The sequence below is a fragment of the Antedon bifida genome, chromosome 4 (assembly GCF_963402885.1).
Source record: "Antedon bifida chromosome 4, ecAntBifi1.1, whole genome shotgun sequence".
Lineage (NCBI taxonomy): Eukaryota > Metazoa > Echinodermata > Crinoidea > Comatulida > Antedonidae > Antedon > Antedon bifida.
In genome coordinates, this window is record NC_136229.1 from 10,325,886 (window position 1) to 10,348,833 (window position 22,948).

The 22,948-nt window shown below is 32.8% G+C and overlaps 2 protein-coding genes across 2 annotated transcripts in view; one reads left to right on the plus strand and one right to left on the minus strand.

Annotated features, from left to right (window-relative positions):
• LOC144840072 (corticotropin-releasing factor receptor 1-like) overlaps positions 1 to 2,502 on the plus strand; it is a 347,896-nt gene extending 345,394 nt beyond the window's left edge. Inside the window, exon 16 of the transcript XR_013611829.1 lies at positions 2,491 to 2,502. The gene's annotated coding sequence lies outside the window, so the exon portion shown is untranslated. The remainder of the gene's footprint in view (positions 1 to 2,490) is intronic.
• The window catches only part of LOC144840070 (protein C-mannosyl-transferase DPY19L1-like), a 55,881-nt gene extending 33,977 nt beyond the window's left edge, over positions 1 to 21,904 (minus strand). Inside the window, exons 1-17 of the mRNA XM_078695733.1 lie at positions 21,742 to 21,904; positions 20,388 to 20,412; positions 16,213 to 16,300; positions 15,674 to 15,811; positions 15,060 to 15,180; positions 14,767 to 14,918; positions 14,270 to 14,461; positions 8,873 to 8,950; positions 8,013 to 8,099; positions 5,880 to 5,936; positions 5,054 to 5,134; positions 4,325 to 4,426; positions 3,611 to 3,682; positions 2,834 to 2,919; positions 2,631 to 2,658; positions 1,791 to 1,910; positions 397 to 571 (exon numbers count right to left, since the gene is read on the minus strand). Of these exons, the coding sequence (XP_078551859.1) occupies positions 397 to 571; positions 1,791 to 1,910; positions 2,631 to 2,658; positions 2,834 to 2,919; positions 3,611 to 3,682; positions 4,325 to 4,426; positions 5,054 to 5,134; positions 5,880 to 5,936; positions 8,013 to 8,099; positions 8,873 to 8,950; positions 14,270 to 14,461; positions 14,767 to 14,918; positions 15,060 to 15,180; positions 15,674 to 15,811; positions 16,213 to 16,300; positions 20,388 to 20,412; positions 21,742 to 21,820 (1,681 nt within the window). The 5' untranslated portion in view covers positions 21,821 to 21,904. The remainder of the gene's footprint in view (positions 1 to 396; positions 572 to 1,790; positions 1,911 to 2,630; positions 2,659 to 2,833; positions 2,920 to 3,610; positions 3,683 to 4,324; positions 4,427 to 5,053; positions 5,135 to 5,879; positions 5,937 to 8,012; positions 8,100 to 8,872; positions 8,951 to 14,269; positions 14,462 to 14,766; positions 14,919 to 15,059; positions 15,181 to 15,673; positions 15,812 to 16,212; positions 16,301 to 20,387; positions 20,413 to 21,741) is intronic.
• Between the last annotated feature and the right edge of the window lie 1,044 nt (positions 21,905 to 22,948).

The window sequence follows — 22,948 nt, forward strand, 5'->3', positions numbered from 1 at the left end:
ATCACAATGTTTTGTAAATTGAGGTATGTAATTGTATCTAATAATGCCTTTTTTCAGATACAAAAGCAGAGGATCACAAGAAAACCTGGAAAATGGATTCTTATTTTAAATATTGCAATTTTAAACTGTCTCAAAGCGCAGTTGACTGACATCTCACTTTGTGTCGAGCTCTGCCACCAAACGGCGCATCTGTCCACGACATGGGCTGGGTTTGACCAATACACCGTGGCAACCCCCTATTCTTACAAGTTGCAAGTGCACACAAGCCAGATGTGTACACTAGACCTCAATTTTTAAGTCCTTATCCGATTAGACTTAGAGATTCTGTGGCTATGGTTTGTGGTGCCCTGCCCTAACCACTCGACTTATAGAACAATTACAAGTTAGTTTGCCTACCTTTTGGTGTTTTTGCTATTATCCATTCTAGTAGTTCTTCTTGTGGTCCATTGCTAAATTCACCTTTAATGTTCCACTGCGACCTTAGCTGAGAAATTCCTGATACACCCATCAATGCAATGAGCAATATTACAATTGAATACTGACGTGTACGTGTTCCCAGAAAACTAAATAGCTGGAAAGTTAAAAAGCAGGACAAATTATATACGTTGCTCACAGACCTGCATAATGTTGAATATCCCCAGGAACCCATAATGTATACCAACAGAGGCTTCTTTTTTTAAAAAAATAGATGCTTACACACTGTTTAATAGGCTAGAGCAACTGTTTCCATCACATTTAATAACAAATGTTATGTAATGTAAATTTAATTAAATCCTTCCTAAATACTGTACGGATCTTTTTCGACAAACTAATAATAAACTTTGATCGAAAAACACTGGTAATGAACATTTGGTAATGCAGTGAAAATGGCTCGACAGTGCATGTGTTAGTGTACTGTGTGTTTTGGTGGTCTGTTAACCTCAGATATATACCCTACAGCCGGGTGAATAACTCAATGTAATTTAGTATACAATGATTGCAGTAATTGCCGTGTCTATAACACAAATCAATAAAACGCCAAATACTCCACACATTTTTTTTCCGCTGTGTACATACAAGACATTCATGTTTATTTTATGCCTATGAAATAATAAAAGAACACCATGTTTCTAGTCTATCGTTTATACTGCATATCATTATTATATAAAAAACCTTCATACGCGAGAAAAAAGTTCACCATATTACACTCCACTCTGTACAGGGTGTAAATATACCACGCTAACGCTCGCACACACGGACCAGGGCGGTTAATTAACTAAAATGGGGAATTTTTGGAGAGTGATGACGTCAGCATTCACACTAGGAGCGAGCTAGACAATGTGACACTGGTAGTAGGAGTGCGTGTGTTTTGAAAATAACTCAGTTGTGGGTATTTTCCGAAGATTTTAAATCGCGTTTTCTTTTTAAACTCTTAAATTCATAAATAGTAATTAACTCTTATAACTAGCTCTTTCATTATGTAGGCCTATTTACACAACTATAATGTTAACTCGGGCCTAGCTCTTAATTAAAAGAGTCAGGTGCGTCGAATCCACGTCTAGCGACGGTCGCGGGTTGGTTGCATCTTTTTTTTTTTTTGAGAATTAAGGGGGTGGCTAGCCACCCTATTCAACCCCCTAGATCCGCCACTGGTACTACAATAACTTTTCACAAAAGGGTTGGGAACCAGAATACACAGAAAGTATCCTGCACCCTCATCCTTTCAAAAAACAATAAATAAACTATAACTGCAATAGAAATCAGATTTAAATATGCTTGTTAATGAAATGAAAAAAGAAGATAAGAATTACCTGTTTTGATGCAAATAAAGAACACATCAGACAAAGGTGCGGTGTGAAGAATAATTTTAACCTCATAATGATGAGAGCCATTACTGTAAAGGCAGCTAGTTGAAAGACATGGTAAAGAAGCTGAAGAGCAAAATAAAAATTGACAAAACAAGAAATGTATTAATTATATATATTTGTATTAATGATATAAACTTTAATCATAGGCCTAAACAAATTGTCAGGGTAGGCCAACTTACAATTATGCCTCAATAAGTATAACACAAACAATAAAAAAATAAGGTACATAGTAATTTGGTAAAACTAATCAAGTCAAGTCAAGTTCAAATTTATTCACATAATGCAAACATATACAAAAATATAATAGATACAAATGGTTGGAAATTAAGTAAATAATCAGGAGCTTTAAACAAATGTCAATAGTTTATGATTCTGTTAAAACAAAATGTCCCTTGAGTCAGTGTGGTCATATTTAGAAAAACTCAATAACCATGACTTCAATCTGACATGTAAACTAACTTAATAAATTAAAGTAATACTGTATAAAATAGTAGTATTATATATAAAATATTTTGTATACATGAGGATATGGTATTTCACCATATCCTCATGTCTATTTTACAGTATGTCTGATTTCACAAACAGGCACATCCGTGGGTATAGTCCGGCTATTGACATTTTTCTGATGTAGGCTTCTCTCTAGCCAGTTCAGATGAGCTTTAGGAAATGTTTACCAATCATTTTTTGTCCTGAACCAGGCTTTCCCCAGGCACAGTCCTACCCCTCAATATACAGTAGTACTAGGTTATAGCATTTACAATATTTTTCTGGATGCAAACTTACTTCAGCATGTGGTTTTGGTCTTGGAACTCTACATAAAAAACAAATGATGAATATCAAGCAATCAATGTACTTTTTTCTAATTACATTATCATATACATTTTTGTAACTAATGTAAATTAAATAATTATTTCATATTACTCTAACATAAATAAAAGAAAAATTAAACAAATTATTTTAAAATGAATTGATAAATGAATTCTTACGGTGGAAGATTTACATCTTTTGATTCATCTTCATCTTTTTCATTGGATATGTACGTCTGCCAAATGTTGTACTCCAAAACACCAAACTAGAAGAATGTTATAAATATAAATGTATGTATATAACAGAAAATGTCTAAATCACCTAGAAAACATACTAGTTCTTAATCAATCTGTGCAACAGATAGCAAATTGATATGCTTTCCTCTTTAAGAGCAGATAGTATGGAACTAGATTCATGACGATCTAATAGGAAATACTCTTACAATATGTCACGTTAATTATGTGCTAATACAGGGACATTGGGAGATGCATAAATAAAATAAACTTAATGTTTCAAAACTGCCACTGTTTTCTATGGCAACAGATAATTTATCTTTTCTTCTGATCGTCTTTGGAATGATCTGCCACAAGCTGTTAAAGAGGCAAAATCAAACGATATTTTTTTTTTAAGTCTTAAGCAACATCTTTTTACTTCTTATTTTGGTAGGATAGGATAGACAGATGCCTTTTTTACTAAAGCTCCAGTGAATTCTGTTTCAGCAAGCTTAAAATTGCTGGAGAATGGAATCATTTTTGTGTGTCAAGCGTATTAGGCACTACATAAGACTACCATTATTACTATTATCTCAATCTGTTCTTCTACACAGTTTTGGTGGATTATGTCCAGACGAGGACCAACGACACAACATTTAGTTTTAGGTTATTACACACCAGAAATAAATATGTAGAACGAAGAACCTAATTAACTCTATGTTGATTATTAAATGAAATACTTACATGATAGACGACTACTATAATAACTATAATAGCACTTGGAATGAGTAATGAATATGATAATTTCAATATTGTCTAAAAAAAAAATATAATTATAGTCAATGAGAATAGTAGTGCATTTTATTATGTTTTGTATACATTTGAGAGTAAAAGTAACATAAAAACACACTGTGATGCAATCATTCAATATCCTAATTGTGCATTAGTAATAACTCCAAATAACAAGAGGCAAACAATGATTCAACGTTTCTTTATTTGATCATCATCAGGAATCATTTCTCGATATTTGGAGTCAATTTTATACTATGTTATTTAAACATAATCAGTACATCTATCAGGTCTTTGTTGGAAATAATAATTAATAATCAATCAATCAGAATACTATGTGGAATGCTTTAAGTTAAATTGTTGTTTTCAACATTACATTTTTTTTCAAATATTACTTTACATTTATGATTAACATTTATAATACAACTTATTACATTTTTATTCAATATTTTGCACTATATGGATAATTCATTCAAATGTATTAACAAAAGTTCTAGCCCAGTTCATAGATTTTATATGTTTGTTATAACTATCATCATCAGACTGTGTTTACATTATTATTTGGTGAATAATCCCTGCTAAAGCAATTTCCATTTCTTTCTGTCATATGCCATTCTCTTCTAGGTTACAGTGATTTGGTGATTTCATATCTTAAATTGAAATACTTACTTTAAATTCTAGAAAATCAAACTCTGCAGCACATGTATACAGCATAGTGTGAAAGTCCTGGTAACCTGTGAACTTTGACTTGAATAAGTTACCAATATGTGCCTAATAAAAGCAATTAGTGTAGAATTTAGAATTAGATATACCTAGCAATCAGGCAGCAGGGGTAGGTTTCAAATGTAGTTTAAAAGCATTCCAGTACAATCCATCCATCCATCCAGTCTCTCCCTAATAAGCACCAACCCACTTTACCACGAAATATAGTTTAAAATCTCTCCTGCACAAATTCCGGTTATGTCCCATTACTCACAACCCACCTCCCCTGTGTGATGGATGTCAAATGTAGTTTAAAACATTCCCAGTACAAATGATGAGACCCTGAGGACCTAAAACTATTGTTTATAATAGAACCACGGCTGGACAAGACAGTGACTCGACTCATCATCAGTTTACATTGTACAACACTATCCGAGTTGGCTTTAAAATTTCTTGATATTCATTATGTTTCATTCATTCATTAATTTAACACATTCATACTACATTAAATTGCGATTTAAGAGGTACTTTTACAAAGGAATAAATTAAAATATAATTAATCCAACACAATATTCAATAACATTAGTGTACATTCAAAATTGTGAGTGGACTGGCACTACAAAATACTAATAGCAATATGGTACATTTATCATTTTAAAAAAAACAATTAACCTTTTAAAATAGTTATTTACTTACATCATCTGTGACTGACAATAAACGAGATAGAAGAAACTTGAATCCTACAGTACCAACAAGTAACAAGAAAACTTGGCCAATCTATATAAGAAATATAATAATAATAATAAAGACTTCTCATAAATGTCCAAATAGTGTCACAGTGGTGATCAGATTCAAATTTTGTTATCATCCCTTTCTGGAAATAATATTGCGTGCTTGAAATATCAAAATATACAAAAGACAAAGGATCCTAATGGAAATAAGGTAATAAGCTTGGACTATCCTGGAAAATCTTTTATAAATGTATTTATTTGCAATGTCAGTAATTTATGACTTTTTAAGACATTTTTAAAATGATTTTCCTAGTAAATTCAAATCATACATATGAAAAGAACAATGGAAAACATCAACATGACATTTTAATGGATGGATGTTTTAAAGTTGAATGGGTTCTGGTCTTTTTCCTTCAGCAGGAGTTGTGATTCTATGGTCCTGGAGACAAAATTAGGGAGCTTACGCTTTGCGACAACCAATGACAGACGACCAAAGTATGTTTTGATTATTCACTGTGTGCATGCAGGGATATTGGAACTTGTTTCTTTGCTCCCCACCTCGACATAGTTTTGATGGTTTCTAGGTCCACAACGACACATCGATTAACCTTATTACTCCAGGAGATAGTTGTAGCATGACTTCCAAAATGTTGCGATATTTTAAACACCTTCTTCCTTTTAAGTAATTCAAATGCTTGTTTTTGTATTTTGTATTCTTTTCAACTGACAATCAATATCAATTGTAATTTCTCATGCAAGAAAGAAAAATAATTTCTTCTAGGTTAACTTACAAATGTGATAATGTAATGAGATAGTTTGTTGATTATGGGTTCCAGCATAATCACAACCTGTGAAAAAAATACAAAGGATATTAATAAATTACTGTGATTACTTATATTTACCTCCGCCAAGGAGGTATATGTAATCGATCGCGTGTGTTTGTTTGTTTGTCTGTCTGTTTGTCTGTTTGTTTGTTAGCAGGATTACTCAAAAAGTAATTAAAAGATCTTTACCAAACTGAATATACAGATAGATATGTGGTCAAGGACCATTCCATTGGGATCATGGTCCCAATTCTGGACCACTTTTTAGTATACTTTTCAGACCTGCTAGTGTTAAAAGATAGGACAGAATTTTTCAAAAGTCGGCGAGCGGTCTTAAAGTAACAAGTAAACTGAAATTGCATTTTCTCAATAACTACTTGTCCAAAAAACTACATTTTTGTACAAGAGGCAAGAGTTATAATTTGTAATTTGCACCTTTCTTGATGCGAGTAGTTTATAAAACCTATTTCTTATCAAATTCACTCGTTTGATTTTCACGTTACTGTTCTGTTGTTAAGTCAACTGAAGCTATTTGAAAGGCTTGTTACATAACCATTACACCATAACTCACATACACATGCTTGTAGTGAAATTAGCCTAAATCACAAACAGCATTAAGACACACACAAATTTATATATATATATTTTTTTCCCGGAGAAATCTTATGTAGGAGAATTTTACAGTAGGCGGAGGTATGCACTCTCGGAGTGGCTTTCTAGTTATTTGATTGAATTGATTGAAATATCAATAATAATTGTTTTATTATAGATTTCTAACTAAATGTGATAGTTACTAGGTTACAGTACAGTATGTTAAATGTGTACACAATTTAGAACAGTGTTCCTCAAACCTTTTATTTCTCTGCCTAAAATATGATTCTCAGGACTAAGTTGTGGCCCGGCCACCAAGCTGTACCAGTGACCAACGTAATGAAATAAATAAGAGTGTCCACCACCTTAGCCACACCATGGTTGGGGCTTTAGGTAAGAACATTTTGGAATATTCTAGGTCACCAGAAAGTACATTTGTAATTTTGTTTATTAGGTAAAACTTGTAATGTCAAGAAAAATTGTTTTAATAAATCTGCTTATGATTTTGAAACATTGTGTTATTGGTTTTTTTTTCTAATGCTCAATGTTTTGCGTCCTAAATTTTGGTCCCAGCCATAGTTTGTGCAACGTCAATTTAGAGGTCATGGACTGTTGATTATAGAGTATCACGGTGCTGACGTCACAATACCATGTGACATGTCCCTTTTGTTACGCAGCAACAGACTGAGCATTCACTTTTCCGGTCTTGCGATTCAATGGTAAACAGGCATTGTAATCCCGATTTTACTTCATTTTCAACCGAACATAACTTCCAAATCTTTCTTATTTTACAAAACTTTGAGCTTGTAATGTAAATAAAAGTTCGTCATTTGAGGTACACCAGATATTTAGTTAAAGGTATGTCATTTTTAACGTTTTATTTGTAGATTGAAAAATACATTATTTGACAGGCTGGTGCCACTTATTAATATTAGCACCGCAAAGAATTTGTACTCGGACATGGATGTAGGTGCTACTTATTCATTCACTATCAGTATTTCAGAGTTTTTACCACCATACTATACTTTCCTCGTCTACATGAAAAAACAATAAAATCATCCAAAATAATTAGAATGTTGTTCTAGAATTATGTTTTTCGATGTAGTAGCTAGGCCATTCTAACCCCGCTGTATGTACGCTGATCGTTTGCCTGCCCACTGACTGTCTGTACCAGCCTGTCAAATCATGCAATATTTAATCTACAAATAAAACGTTAACAATTACGAAAACATACCTTTAACTAAATATCTGATGTAGCTTAAGTGACTGATTTTTATTTACAAGCTAAAAGATTTTTAAAATAAGAAAGATTCTGAAGTAACGTTCGGTTGAAAATTGAAGTACAATGCCTGTTTACCATTGAATCGCAAGACCAGAAAAAAGTCATTGAACACTTGGGCCGTTGCCGAGTACCAATGGATGTCACATGGTATTGTGACATCAGAACGTGATACTCTATTTATGATTGCGCAACATATGAGCGTTTTACTATCATAATTTTTAACTCACCCAGAGACTCAGCAAAGCAGCAGCATAAAAAGATGTGAAGAGCATTTCATTACCAAATAAAAACACAAAACTTGTGAACAGACCAAGCTATGGAAAAAGTAAGAAACACATTGATGTTTACAACAAAACCTTATGCTTCATAGGTAGGCTAAAGCTTGCTTCCCACTAGGATGCAACGCAAAGACATAGACACAACTACATGTGCCGGTTGATCTACAAAAATAAGACCTTTATTTTATTTTATTTATTTATTTTTATTTTATTCAGTTGACAACCAACAGCTATGAAACCGCTACTAACAGGTTGAATCAGGTTGAATCAGATATCTAAGATATCTTAGATAATATAGAAAATTGACTAGGTGTTTTCTAGATCTGATATTGGGTTTATTTTTACTGCCATACCATTTAGTATTACCTACTATTTTCATACAATGATTTAATATTTTTAATAAATTTGTTCTGTAAGTGGGAACAGATTATGTTAAAGATGTATTGTCCCCCTGAAAAAAATAATTCTTAAAAATTTTTTTGATGAATACTCCATTTTAATGTAACATAATAGTTACTTCGACCAAAAATTAGATCGAAAAAAAATGTATTTACCTGAAAAAAAATGTAATTTAAAGCAAAAAATGGTCAAATTGGCTGCCAGCCAATGGATTTTGGTTGAATTTAACCATTTATTTTGTCATTTAATAAGTGAAAACATTTTTTTTTTTTCTATGGAAGTGATTTACTATTTATTATTAAAACTACAAAATAACATATTCAAAGTCTGATTTAATTAATCTTCATTTTTCATGTTTTTGAGGGACAATACATCTTTAATGTTAATTTGTGATAGTAATAATTGTATACCGTATGTGCTATAAGGATGCATTTCATCTTGTCTGTATTGATGTATCCAAGAGTATAGGTACCAAATACAGCTACAATCTGAAAAAGAAATCAGTCAACTAATAGTGTAGTTTGTACTACACTAAAAAAAACAAAAACAACTGTCCTTACAAAAATGTACTTTCAAATAGTTTTGACATGAATATCTTGTTTACAACTATTATACTATACTATACACAACTACTAGAGAGTCAACTAGGACTTTACGAAACACGACAGAAAGCCACAGGATGGTGCTCATGAAAAATGTATGCATTAGCTTTAACAAAGTGGGCGGAGCTTAGCATGAAATTCCGTCGTCTTAACTTTTTGAGGATGATAAAATGATGTGAGACCGCATAGTGGACATAACTTGAAAACTAGTGCATTTGGATGCAGCCAGCTTAATTAAGTTGTGTTGTATTTGACATCTATTTGAATAGGTCTTTAACAAAACTAGGCAGGCAGCGTACAGATAAGACGTGTCTCGATTACTCTCTCTCGTGAACTGGTTTTTCGCCAGTGTTTTTCAACTTAAATCGACACCGATCCAGAATAATTGAACAACATATGGAACAGTAAGATCTGGATCTACGCTCAGCCTGTATTTTAACTATTTTATCTGAAATTTTTAATCGTTTTTATCCAGTTTTAATCCTCGTAAGACCATACTACGACGAGGGCGAGTCGGACCACCCAGGCAACGATCAAAGGAGAGGTGCCCGGTCTGGGCGGTGATTTCATCCTAAGCCTAGCTCGACTTTTTGCTGTTTTTAAGCCTAAGTGCAATATTGATCACCTCGATCTAAGTATCAACGACATCATAAATACTTTTTAAAGAAGTTTTATATGGATATGTACAGTTTTTTGATGTATTTTGGTGTTTTTTTATTCCGTTTTTATCCTGTTTACATTTGATTTGCTTCGTTGCGCTTGGCGGGAAGTTTTAATCAGCTGACCAACACTTGTTTACCTGTTTGATTGACTTTGCTAAGCTCCTGGATGACATTCAACCACTGATAAGGTAATTAAATCACTCTTAATAATGGCAGCGATTACTACAAATGTTCTTATTATTTTATGCCTTCTAGTGAGAATTAACTTTACCTGCCGCCCAACGTTAAACTCGGACATTTTTTCTACGTTAAACTCCAGCATATATGATAGCTGGGCAATTCAACCGAAGATACATACGGATAACCTGAATATAATGTCTCCCTTATGGACATTGTACGGATCTTCTAAACCGTATCCAGTTTGCCGCTTAAACTTAAAAAACCCAAGTTTCCTGATGGTACTTATTATTATCGCTGGAGACGTTTCTCCGAACCCAGGACCAATCAGAAACCCATGTTCAATTTGTAAAAAACCGATTGCGAAAACGCACAGGGCAATGAAATGCACTGAATGTAAATGTAACTACCATATCAAGTGCGGAAGAATAAATAAAATTGTATATGATAAGCAACGGAACTCGAAAGATAATTGGTTATGTCAAGAATGCCTCTTCAATCAGCTTCCGAATGATGAATGCATCAGTGACATTAATATTCATGACGAATTTATTGCCGACACAAATAATGTGAATGAAACCCAACAAGATGGACATACATGTACAGAAGACATTTACGAGCATTTAAGCGAGGAATTCAACGTGTTTAACAAAGGCCTACATTTTATTCACCTTAATGCGCGGTCATTAGTTAATAAAATGTCTGAACTAAGGCACATCGCATCGAAGACCAAAGCTACTGTTATATCCATCAGCGAGTCGTGGCTGGACGAATCCATCACCGATAACGAGATCAAAATTGATGGATATACAGCGCTCAGGAAGGACAGAAACCGGTCTGGTGGTGGAGTTTGTATCTACGTAAAAAATGAACGCGCCTTCACACGTAGAAATGATCTGGATATCGACGATTTTGAAGCAATTTGGATAAATATATATCTGCCTCGTTCAAAGGAAATTGTGATTGGTACATGCTACCGCCCACCAAAACAGAATGTAACTTTATTTCAGAACAACTTTGAAGAAACTGTATCAAAAATCAAAGAGAGTAGTGAAATTTATATTCTTGGTGACTTTAACATATGTACTTTAAATATTAGTCCAGTATCGCAAAGATATAATGATTGCCTTATAAGAAATGGTTTTAGTAATGTTATTAAGGATATAACTAGAATAGGAAAAGAAAAAAGCTCATGTTTGGACCACATTGTTACTAATGTACAAAATAATGTGAAGCAATCTGGAGTAATTAACATTGGCCTTAGTGACCATTTTCTTATTTATTGCACTAGAAAAATACCTAAGTCTCATGTTCATAAAAATGAACACAACTCCGCAAAATTACGATCTTTAAAAAACTATAATGTAAATAACTATCTTGAAACACTTAACGATATCGATTGGTCTGTTGTCACTAATAATGTCGATGTAAATATCGCGTGGTTAACTCTTAAAGATATCATCATTAAGGTGATCGACTCAATAGCGCCAATAAAAAAAGTTAGACTTAAACAAAACATAGCACCCTGGTTTACCTCCGAAATTGCCGATGAAATCAAAGTAAGAGACACACTTTTAAAACAATTCAAGAAAGATAAATCTAATCTAGATATATACAAATATTATTGTGCCTCTAGGAACAAAGCTCAGCGGCTGATCAAAAAAGCTAAATCTAATTATTTTCTCAATAAGATTGATGAAAATAAAGACAACCCTAAAAAATTATGGAAAACCCTCAAACAGCTCGGATACGAGAAGAAATGTAAAACAAACACTAAAATCGTTCTCGATGACAATGGTAAACAAACTTTCTGTCCAAAAGGCGTTGCCTCTCGTTTTAATGAGTTTTTCACGAATGTTGCGTCAACACTCGTCAAAAAACTCCCAAAATGCATAGGTTTTTTCACCATGTCCACTAACGATCTTCTTAAATACTACGTGAAATTAAAAGGAAAAATGTTTAAGCTAGAGCCTGTTACCATAGAATTTGTTAAAACTCAACTCGAAAGCCTAAATGTAAACAAAAGCGTCGGTCTAGATAATATTCCCTCAAGATTCTTACGTGACGGTGCGATAATCTTGGCTGAACCGATAGCTCATATCATTAACCTTTCGTTTAAAACTAATTGTTTTCCTCATGATCTTAAAACTGCTAAAGTTACCCCTCTATTTAAGAAAAATACTAGAACAAATGTTGAGAATTATCGGCCGATTAGTATTCTGCCTACGGTATCTAAGATTCTTGAAAAATCTGTAGCTATACAAGTTGAAAGGTATCTTTCCAAAAATAATATACTTTATGCCTATCAATCCGGTTTTCGGCAGGCCCATTCAACTGAAAGCAACCTCATAAATCTCATCGACGGTTTAAAAAACAATAAGTCCAAAGGCCTTCTTACTGGAATGGTTCTAATTGACTTACAAAAAGCTTTCGATACCGTCGATCATGTGATTTTAATTAACAAGCTAAAATGCATGGGTTTTAAGTGTACTGACTGGTTTCAATCTTATCTCGCTAACCGCACACAAGTTGTCAGTGTGAATGGTACCTGCTCTGAACCTCTTATAGTTACTCATGGTGTACCGCAAGGTAGCATCTTGGGCCCTATTCTTTTTCTATGTTATTTAAATGATATTGCTTCTTGTATTGATTCTGATGTTCAATTATTGCTTTATGCTGATGATTCTACGATTCTGTATTCTCATCACGATGCCACCAAAATCGCTCATAAATTAAGTACTGTCCTAGCTAAGTGCCAGGACTGGTTAACTGAAAACAAATTATCTTTACATGTTGGCAAAACCGAAAGTATTATCTTTGGTAGCAGAGCGAAGCTTAACAAAGTAAAAGAGTTTTCTGTAGAATTAATGGGCCGTAGAATCAAAAGTACTAAGCAAGTTAAATATTTGGGTATTGATTTAGACCAATATGTATCATGTGATATCATTGCAACTAGTGTTATCAGTAAAGTTAAGTCAAGGTTGAAGTTTTTACATAGGCAAAGTTCGTGCTTGAATAAAAAATGTCGTAAACTATTAAGCACTGCTTTAATACAATGTACATTTGACTATTCTGCCTCGGCATGGTACGGCGGTGTCAATAAGAATCTTAAACATAAATTACAAACTGCCCAAAACAAGATGGCACGTTTCATTTTAAATGTTGGTCCGAGGTCTCACATAGGTGCCAAAGAGCTTTCCGATCTTGGGTTTCTTAATGTCAGCCTCAGAAATAAGTTTTTAAGATTAAATTATGTTCACAAAATTCGTTATAACTTTAATACGCCTTCTTTCCTTAAGGATAACTTTTTGTTAATTTCTGATCATCACAACCATTTCACCAGGGGTACAACATTTAATTTTGTCACTCCTAAGGCTACTGGCGTTAATGATACGACTTTTTATTTCTTAGGTATCCGTGACTGGAACAGGCTCCCCAATTCACTCAAATCAATACAAAATAATGCAACCTTCAAAATAAAACTTAAAGAATTTTTTAATAATGAACAGCTTGGTATTTCAGTTTAATTAAGCTATTTTTAATATTGTTTTTTTGATGTTTTCTTGTCTTGTATGTATTTTCTTGTTTTTTCATTTTTACTGAGTCATACTTAACGATAATTGTACTAGGCCCAACCACTCACTTTTCAGTCATTACGGATTGGACCCCATTGGAAATAAGTTTACTTTTTTGTCGACTTAATGGGTTATCCAGGTATTCTTTTTATACATTGTATATTTTAACTTTTATGTATGAATATCAAATAAAATCAATCAATCAACAATAATCACAAAATATATATGCAAAAAGAATTGTGGGAAATTAAAATCAATCAGACAGCATTGTCTGTGGGTCAATTTGATACTGTGTCTGTTCTGTGTACTTTGTCAAACACAAAAGTTTGATGGTTTTAAGATGTACTTTTTGGCAGCCTCTTTTCAGCCTGGTTCATCTCTAGCACCATTAATTTTCTATTCAGTTTCCTCTCAATTAAGGACTGTTCCTGTTTCCATAAATTAAATACAGTAAGCTACGTGAAAAAAGTCTAAATCATTATGACTAAAATAATAGTTTGTTGCCTAAAAAAGTCTTGAAAATCGTATAAAATCCAAAATTGTATTGTGCATTTCGAACAACCGTAATACTGTATGTTTGTTAAAAAGGCGTTTGAATTGCCTGATTTAGCACATGTGTTACTAACTTATTATGTATCTTAAATTAGTTATTGTATAAATTATACAATTAGTTATGCAAATTGAGACCTTTATTTTAAAGCAACTAGTATGAGTTAAAATCAATACTTGGATGATGTTGGATTTTGGTCAAAATAAATAAAATTTTCCAACAAAAAAGCAAATTTAAATACCTGAGTCAACAAAGCAAATTGGGCAAATTGCCAAGGAAGCATAAAAGCAACGATAGCGGCAGCAATAGAAATGACATGCTTCCACGTAGATTCCGTTGATCTTAGACAGTGCGTTACTAGTAACATCTCAAATACAAATACAGGATACGCAAAACTTTCACGCAATGGTGGCGTCCATTGGGCACGAGTACACTGAAAGAAAAATGTAATAAGATAAACTGAATATTTTGTCAGAACTTTTTCAGAATACTTTAGTTTGCAAGTTTTAAAAATAAAGGTTTTGTACTAAACAAAATCTAGTTAATGTTTAAAAATTGTCCATCAACATTAATTTGATTTTGTGTTTGTGATCAAAAGTAAAAAGAGCGACACAGGGATATTTCCTCAGTAATAATTAACAATAGTTATCATTATATTATTATATAACTGCTTAATTGCTAGTGCACACAGATTATAAGACTGTACAAAATTTAGATTTGAGATGTTGGTATTATTACCTCTCCATGGTTAAAGAAGAAAGCCATGACAGTGATAAGTCCACCGAAGATATCATTGCTAAGGTAATAACCAAATAAGAAAAAGATAGCCATCATAATTCCTTGCTCAACGAAAATTGCAGTAACATAGAAATACGATGGGTCTCCAATTCCTGCAAAAAAAAGCAAATTATTTTACAAGTAGAACAGCATTTGTATATTAATAACATGACCACAACCACATAATGAAGCATGAGTTTAAGTCAATATTTCAAAGTCAGGAAAACTGATACTTAAAAAATGACAATTATTACCTTCACAGTTTGCAACTGGGGGTAAATTTTGACCTCGATTGACCTTATAGCACTGTTTTGTCTTGATACCCATCCATTTTGTGATGCTATCAAATGACCGGAATCCCATCCCTAAAAATACCTTCCAAGAAATAATAATTAAAGTTTGATTATCTAATACAAATTGTCTTCAATAATACTTTCAATATCAAAACTGTAGTTACTTCATATGCCCAGAAAATCAAGCATAAAAACAAAAACTCTTAAATTCTTCATTATCTACATTTTCAATTAGATAGTCTTCTTGTTCACATGAGTACAGAGACAAATAAGAGATGCTCTACCTGCACACAGGTCTTATATAACTTTTGGAGTTTTTTTAATGAGTAGCATGGGATCAGTAGCAGAGCATCTAAGTAACAACTAAGCTACAACTCCACACAACCAGCTAGCTAAAACTGCTCCACTGCTATAACACAAAAGATGCCACCAAACCAAATAAATCAAATATTCTACCACTTTGTTATTGTCTTTTCTTTAATTCATTTTTTTCTTGTAAACTCAAAACTAAATTGTTTTATATTTCATCCTTGCATTATTAACAGTTTAAAATACAAAAATATTCCATGACTTACTTCTGGATAAAGGTTGAAACGTTTTAAAACATTGATAGTGTTGGGAAATTCTGTAACATTGTCCCTCATAACTAACCACATGCCATCCATGAATGACGGTGCTTCTATGATTGTCTTGTAGTATGAATAGTACAGACCCTGTAATAAATGAAATAGTAATTGTCTGTAACTCACTCCTAACATATCATCCATGCAACAATGATACTGTACACTATGTCGGACAGTGCTCAATAATTTAGGGTGGGGGTTGCAGGCAGACAGGCCTCTTGGATCTGCCTAGGCTACACTTATTATCCCAAAAACATGACATATGAAGATTATTAAAATCATAATTTGTTTGAATGGGACATTTTGCACTTCCAAAAAAGTTATTTTTTATAATTTATTTAATATAAATTTATTATACATTCCTTTTTTAAAACAGGGAGGTTATTTTTATACATAACTGGTTAAAGTAAAGTATGGCTTTTGCCCAAATTGCTACAGACATCTGAACTTTATCACTTATTAATAATAATTCCAATCACTTATCCTATTACCATTTCCGTTCGGAAGGTCATTTCTCTCTCCATGTCTGACAGATGCGAGAAGAAACGATCATTTTCAAACATAGAAGAAACATGAGCACTGAAATAAAATGATAAAAATGATTATTGATAAATATTACTGTTGCCCAAGCATATATATTTTATTTTTTTAATTATTTTAATAACAAAAAAACAGTTCTATCATGTTCTTTTTTTAAGTAGTAGTTGATATAGATCTCACAGCTGTTCTTTAAACCATGGTGTTAAGTGTAGTTTAGTTGCAATATGTTGTACCTAGTCCTTTTTTTAAACTATAAAAATGATAATCTAAAAATATTGTCCAAATCTATCTATTGTTAAACTCACTGACATAAATACAATAATTTATTAATACTTAAATAATACTTCAATACTTTTTTTAGAAGAAGTTTTAAATGAAGGATGGTGTGAATGCACCACTTAAAATAACCCTATTTTGACACATGTGAGCCTGATAAACAAATACAAGGAAACAAGTATTGGTTGTAAAGTTATTTAATATGAATGGCAAGTCAATGTGATATTGCTCTGTTTCCAAAGATAATATAATACCAATGATGCCATTTTTTTTTTAAATGTAATAATTCACAATGCAACACATTAATAAAATAAAGCTTAAACTTTAATTTATTCAATCTTGCCAATTGGAATCAGACCAGTCCAATAAGACCAATAATTGATCTAATCACTGAAATCAAACTAATATTTTTTACACATTGTTTTAATATTCTAATATTAAATTTATTTGAAATTAGTTAATTGTAGTGAAATGTAGTTTAATTACAGTACAATTCTGATTTTTTTTTCTATATTTTGATAGTAGCATATGTGTATAACGAACGAAGGTATCTTTCCCTCTATAGTATAGACATTATGATGTAGCAACATAATGATTTTAGTTTTTGTTTAATAAAAGTCAATTTCTTGTTTCATCACAGAATACTTGACAAATGTGAACACAATTCAAACATTTAATGATGATCCTTTCTATTTTTGTTTACTGTAAGTAATACAAATGATAATTTGTTTCATTTTTTTTTGGAAAGTTGAAATATGATGAGATCAGAAAAATACAAACTAACTCCTCAAAGAAAAGCTAGATAAATAAAATAACATAGTATAAAACTAACTCCAAATAACGTGATTCAACGTTTCGATCTTTATTATTTTGATAATCATCAGGAATGAACAATAAAGACAAAGGCAGACAATTATAACTTCAGTGCTACGCATTTAGCATGTAAATGAGATACTGTATAAACAATTAGCCATACAGGGTGTTACAAAGAAAATCAAAACAAAGGAGGCAGACATTACAAATAAAAGTCAGATAAACAATTTTTGCTCTTATGAAGCTCTTAAACCAAGATTTAATGATGGTTTGTATTGGCAGTGAAGAGTTAAAACTCTTTCCTGGTATTGGTTAAATGGCTATGGCCTCTTTGAGTAATAATGACACCAATTATTGGAGCTGTCACTCAGTTATTTTTATGTTTGGATAAATTAATGCTTTTAAATTTAATTGGAAAATTGTGAAGTTTTAAAACTAATATGGTTAAAAATGACATAGTCTTGTAAGAAACCCATATAGTCATGGTTGCAACCAGGGCATTTAAACTGGTAAACAACTGAACTTTGGTATTCGTTAGGAGTAATGTCCTTAATGTTAGTGAAGTAGGACATTTTCTTAGTCTTCCATAGTGTAATGAATTGTAGATCTTTGATGGCACGTTTACTAACTTTCTTTATAATTTTTCACCATGTCAACGAAGATATATTATATAATAGATAATAATTAATGTTCTTTGCCTACTGTGTTTATAATATAAAAGTATCTCTTTAGAGATCCCGCCTCGTGAATAAAAATACTGAAAGATGAGGGCGTATCAATTTGATCTCTGTTGCGCGTGCGTACAACTGAGGACTAGTGCTGATCCGCCGTACCACGCCGAGAATGTAAAAGAGTCGCTATCCAATCGAGTTTGAACAATACCATGAAAGCCCCAGTGGTCTAATGGTTAGGGCAACTGCATATCAAGCAGACGGTCCGAGTTCGAGTCTCGGTTGGGGCGACTTTTTCTCATTATCACAGATTTCCTCAACTTTATCGTTTCAAATTAATTAATTAAATTTCAGTATATCACCGGGCGGTTTAGAATTAATGTTCTTTGCCTACTGTGTTTATATATTTAAAAGTATCTCTTTAGAGATCCCGCCTCGTGAATAAAAATACTGAAAGATGAGGGCGTATCAATTTGATCTCTGTTGCGCGTGCGTACAACTGAGGACTAGTGCTGATCCGCCGTACCACGCCGAGAATGTTAAAGAGTCGCTATCCAATCGAGTTTGAACAATACCATGAAAGCCCCAGTGGTCTAATGGTTAGGGCAACTGCATATCAAGCAGACGGTCTGAGTTCGAGTCTCGGTTGGGGCGACTTTTTCTCATTCTCACAGATTTCATCATCTTTATCGTTTTTCAGTATTTCAGTATCAAATTTCAGTATATCACCGGGCGGTTTAGAATTAATGTTCTTTGCCTACTGTGTTGATAAACAAATATCTATATTATAAAAGTGTGTTTATTTATTACTCTGAATCTGAATACTGTAATAGAGGATATTGTAGCATGATTTTAATTTACACCTATGTTGCTTTAATAGGGGCCTAATGTACATAAAACAGATTTCTAAAAGTATTTATTTTAGATAATAGTATATTAACATCTGTTGCTGTGATGAGCTGTGAGGAAATTGGTTCTCAATAAAAACCTGTACTGTGCCAATATACACTGCAATCTGTTACATGGTATTATTACTGCTAATAATGTATTAAGTTACATATTCTTTAAAGGGTTAATTGTTCTTTTTCTTTTGTCATAGCATGATTGTATAATACTCAAATAGAGGAAAGTGTTTGTGAGGGTATTATTAGGAATTATTTTGAGTCTGTGCACTGCATTGATTTGCACTTTGTTTGATTAAAGATGTTATTGTACTCAAAAACATGAAAAATAAAAATGAATAAAATCAAACGTAAAATAACCTAGGCTATTTTGTAGCTATTCTCTTATTCCACTAAAAATAATTTACTAGATTTGAACTCGTCACGTTGACGAGTTAGGCTATCGCCCAACGCATCGTAACATGCACATGTTATTTATTATGCTTAGTCTACAATAGGCTGCACTACAACGATTGTAACGAACAGCTGGAATACATCAAAATCGTTTATAAGTGTCAACAGTTGACGGTATTAGCATTGTAAACGGTTTAGTTGACGGTTATTTTTTATTTTACACCACTCACGTTTATTCAATTGTTTGAAAATGATGACCTTTTCAAATTAAGTCTAAAGAGGAATTGTTTTAGTAATAGAATATTGAAAATTGGAAGAAAATTGATAACGTTTACGCGGTATGCGCTCTATTAAATGTCACGAACTGTGTCGAAAGAGACAAAATACCTATATTTTACATTTGTGTGGCCATACGATGACGTCACAACAGCCCAGAGGTAAAAATTTTGCATGAATCCATATCTACAACATATCTGCTTACATATTAAGTTAAAAAAATTGGGGGTCACCAGACATCCTGGAGAGCTATAATCGATTCAAAATAGGCATATTTTTACACAAATTTTCATAAAATTACCAATTTTCAAGCACACGATTTTTAAAGTTTGACGTGCACGTGTGTCATTATTTTGCATTCATAATTCATCAAATATGAAAGAAATATATCATAAAACTATGAAAAACAATAATCAAGCGCAAAAAGCGCGCGCAACACAAATTTTTTTGAAAAATGTGAAATGCTTAAAATGTCCTGAAACGTGTAGAAAGTTGATTAGAAATCACTGACTTCTATACAATAGGCTTCCAGGTAATTATTAGGGGCTTTTTTTCAATAAAATGTTTTTTAATTAAAATAATTAATTAAAATTATTTTTAATTTAGGCCTATATCATAGTTTACTTCTAAATATTTGATAATTAGCTTTGGAAGAATTGTCCTGATCAATTGTTATTATACCCTGTAAAACAGTATTAAACTAAACAGCAAACTGGCCTAGGCATAGCTACTGTACTGTAACCTTCTAGTAATATAGTAAGACCACTTAAGAAGAGCATAAATAATTATTTTTACCTGTTCAGTATTCCAGCAACACATGCTGTGAAGAAATAAAATACTTGTTTTAGATTGACTTGATGAGTAGGCCTAATAAGTATGTGTTATGCCGCCGCTATGCGCAATTTGAAATTGCACAAGGAAGGATAGTCTTGTGCACTTTGAAATTGCACAAGTATGGATAGTCTTGTGCACTTTGAAATTGCACAAGGAAGGATAGTCTTGTGCACTTTGAAATTGCACAAGTAAGGATAGTCTTGTGCACTTTGAAATTGCACAAGTAAGGATAGTCTTGTGCACTTTGAAATTGCCCAATTCTTGTTAAACAGAATAATAGTATGCTTATAGACATTAAAAATGTAAACACTATTTATACTTATTCTTTAAGGAACCAACAACACTGTTGTTACAGAAACTTAGAGTGCTGTTTACTAGACTATTCTATAGTAAACATTTCATCAAAGTAGGCCTACAGTACATGGCCCAATGTTATGGAACCACACCTGTAAACATCACAATATATTAATATATCTGCTTTAAAACATTTTTTACATTCAAGTCAAAACTAAAACATCATTGAAAACCCAAGCAAACACCCCACGATATTACAACATATATTATTAATTAATACATGTAATTTCTATTAATGTTAAAGAATGCTTTTTATATTCTTGTTCATTGACTACTGCCGTCAACTGATTGTTAAATTTGTTACTGATTGTAAAATTGTTATGTTTACATACGTTATGTTATTATGTGTTATATGAGGGACAACAGTGACTGACTTATTTGAGTCGCTATGTCATCCTGGAATGAATTTGAATGTTGAATTGAATTGAATTGTTCATTGACATCGAGTTCAGGTTTTTTTATGCACCCCTGCGTCACTAATTTTTTGTAAAAAATGTACCAATGACCTCTTCCAGGCAGGGTTTTATAGTGCGTCATACAATTGACAAGTGCATAATTAATAATAATATTATTACTTGTATCATTTATCAATGTAGGGGAGCCTATATACCAAGTAAGGTTAATTAATATCAAATACTGTAGGCCTGGGCTACTGGAATACCTTGCGCAGTTTGAATTTGTCAATCTATCCTAGCCTAGGCCTAGGCCTAGCCTAGGCCTATATTGTCTTCCAAAATTGTTTTTTTCCTAGACCAGGCCAAGGCCTAGCCTAGTCCTTGTAATAGATAATAGACATAGCATATATGGCTAATGAGGCATAGGCCTGGCCCTAGGCTAGTCCTAGCCCATTTTCCCGGATAATAATATATTTCCGGTTCCACCACTCAGTCGTCAGCAAGAAACACCACCGCAGCAGGGTTACACAGCGACACACGTTATTTTATGCCTACAATTTACTCACCGATAAAAAGTACAAGCGCCATTTTTCCATTAAACATATCTTGCAGATGTGAGCTCTTAAATGTCTTTCCATTCAACATGGTAAATTTATCTTTTGTTTTTTGCCCTTTTCCTCCAACAACATCACTTTTTTGGGACCGCGATCTATCTTTCAGTGTTCTCTGTTTCGGAGCCATTTTTGCATTACGCGCTGCATCACAGAGATAGAACTCTCCCTCTGGAGTTTACCAATTTCTCCGAAAAAATAATGAGCGCAGCATGCAGCAGCAGCAGCTATAGCTAGCTCGTTATCATCACACGTGCGCTTCAACCATTATGACGCACTCGTCCATTCAATGATGGTTAATTAATAATAGGGAATTTATAAATTCATTTATAAATAATTTATATTATTTGTTAACAAAAATTGTTTAATTGGCAGTTTCGTGTCATTCAAGGTGACAGCACTAACTCACCAAATTCAGGACTAGAAATTATTAAAGAAACCCCCCGCCATATACTGTAGTGACTTCGAAAGCGCAAGTATAAATTTTTAAATTGCGATCTATACCATTAAACAGACGTACTTCAAGCTGGTCAGATAAAAGCAATAATGACGGTCTATGTAGGCTACCCTATGTATGTAATTCTAAATCCAAGTTATAGGCATCTCTTTTCATGACCTGCGCTCCAGAATATTAGAATGGAGGAATTGGCAATGCTCGAGCAAAGTCTATCGAATGAAATGTGATGTTTGGAACCAATTTAATAATGGAACAATAGATCAACAAATAATGTATGTTCTTGGTTCACTGTACTTGATCTTACAAATATGTGAGTTGCATTCGATAGATTCTGTAAAGGTTTCCCTGTAAATGTATTGTTAAATCTTTTCTTTTCTGTAACTTTTATTTTACTTACTCTGGACGTACCTTTATTCATGAAGTGCCCTGTTTCAAAAGTGAGCTTTAAATACACATTTATCAAAAATTTGTCCGAGAGTAAACGTGTATTAAAAACAGGTCACTGGCCAATGAATGGTTAGAATGTTACAGCACTGATGAAATTAAAATTGTCACTTTTTGTTTGTTGTTGGTTTTTGAAATTGTAAAACTTACAATAATACTGAAACCAGTTTTTATGAAACGATAGTGAAATAAAAGTATACTGCCCTCTATTTTGAATACCAACTTATTTCATGCCTGATTGATTTAAAATAATTGGGCGGA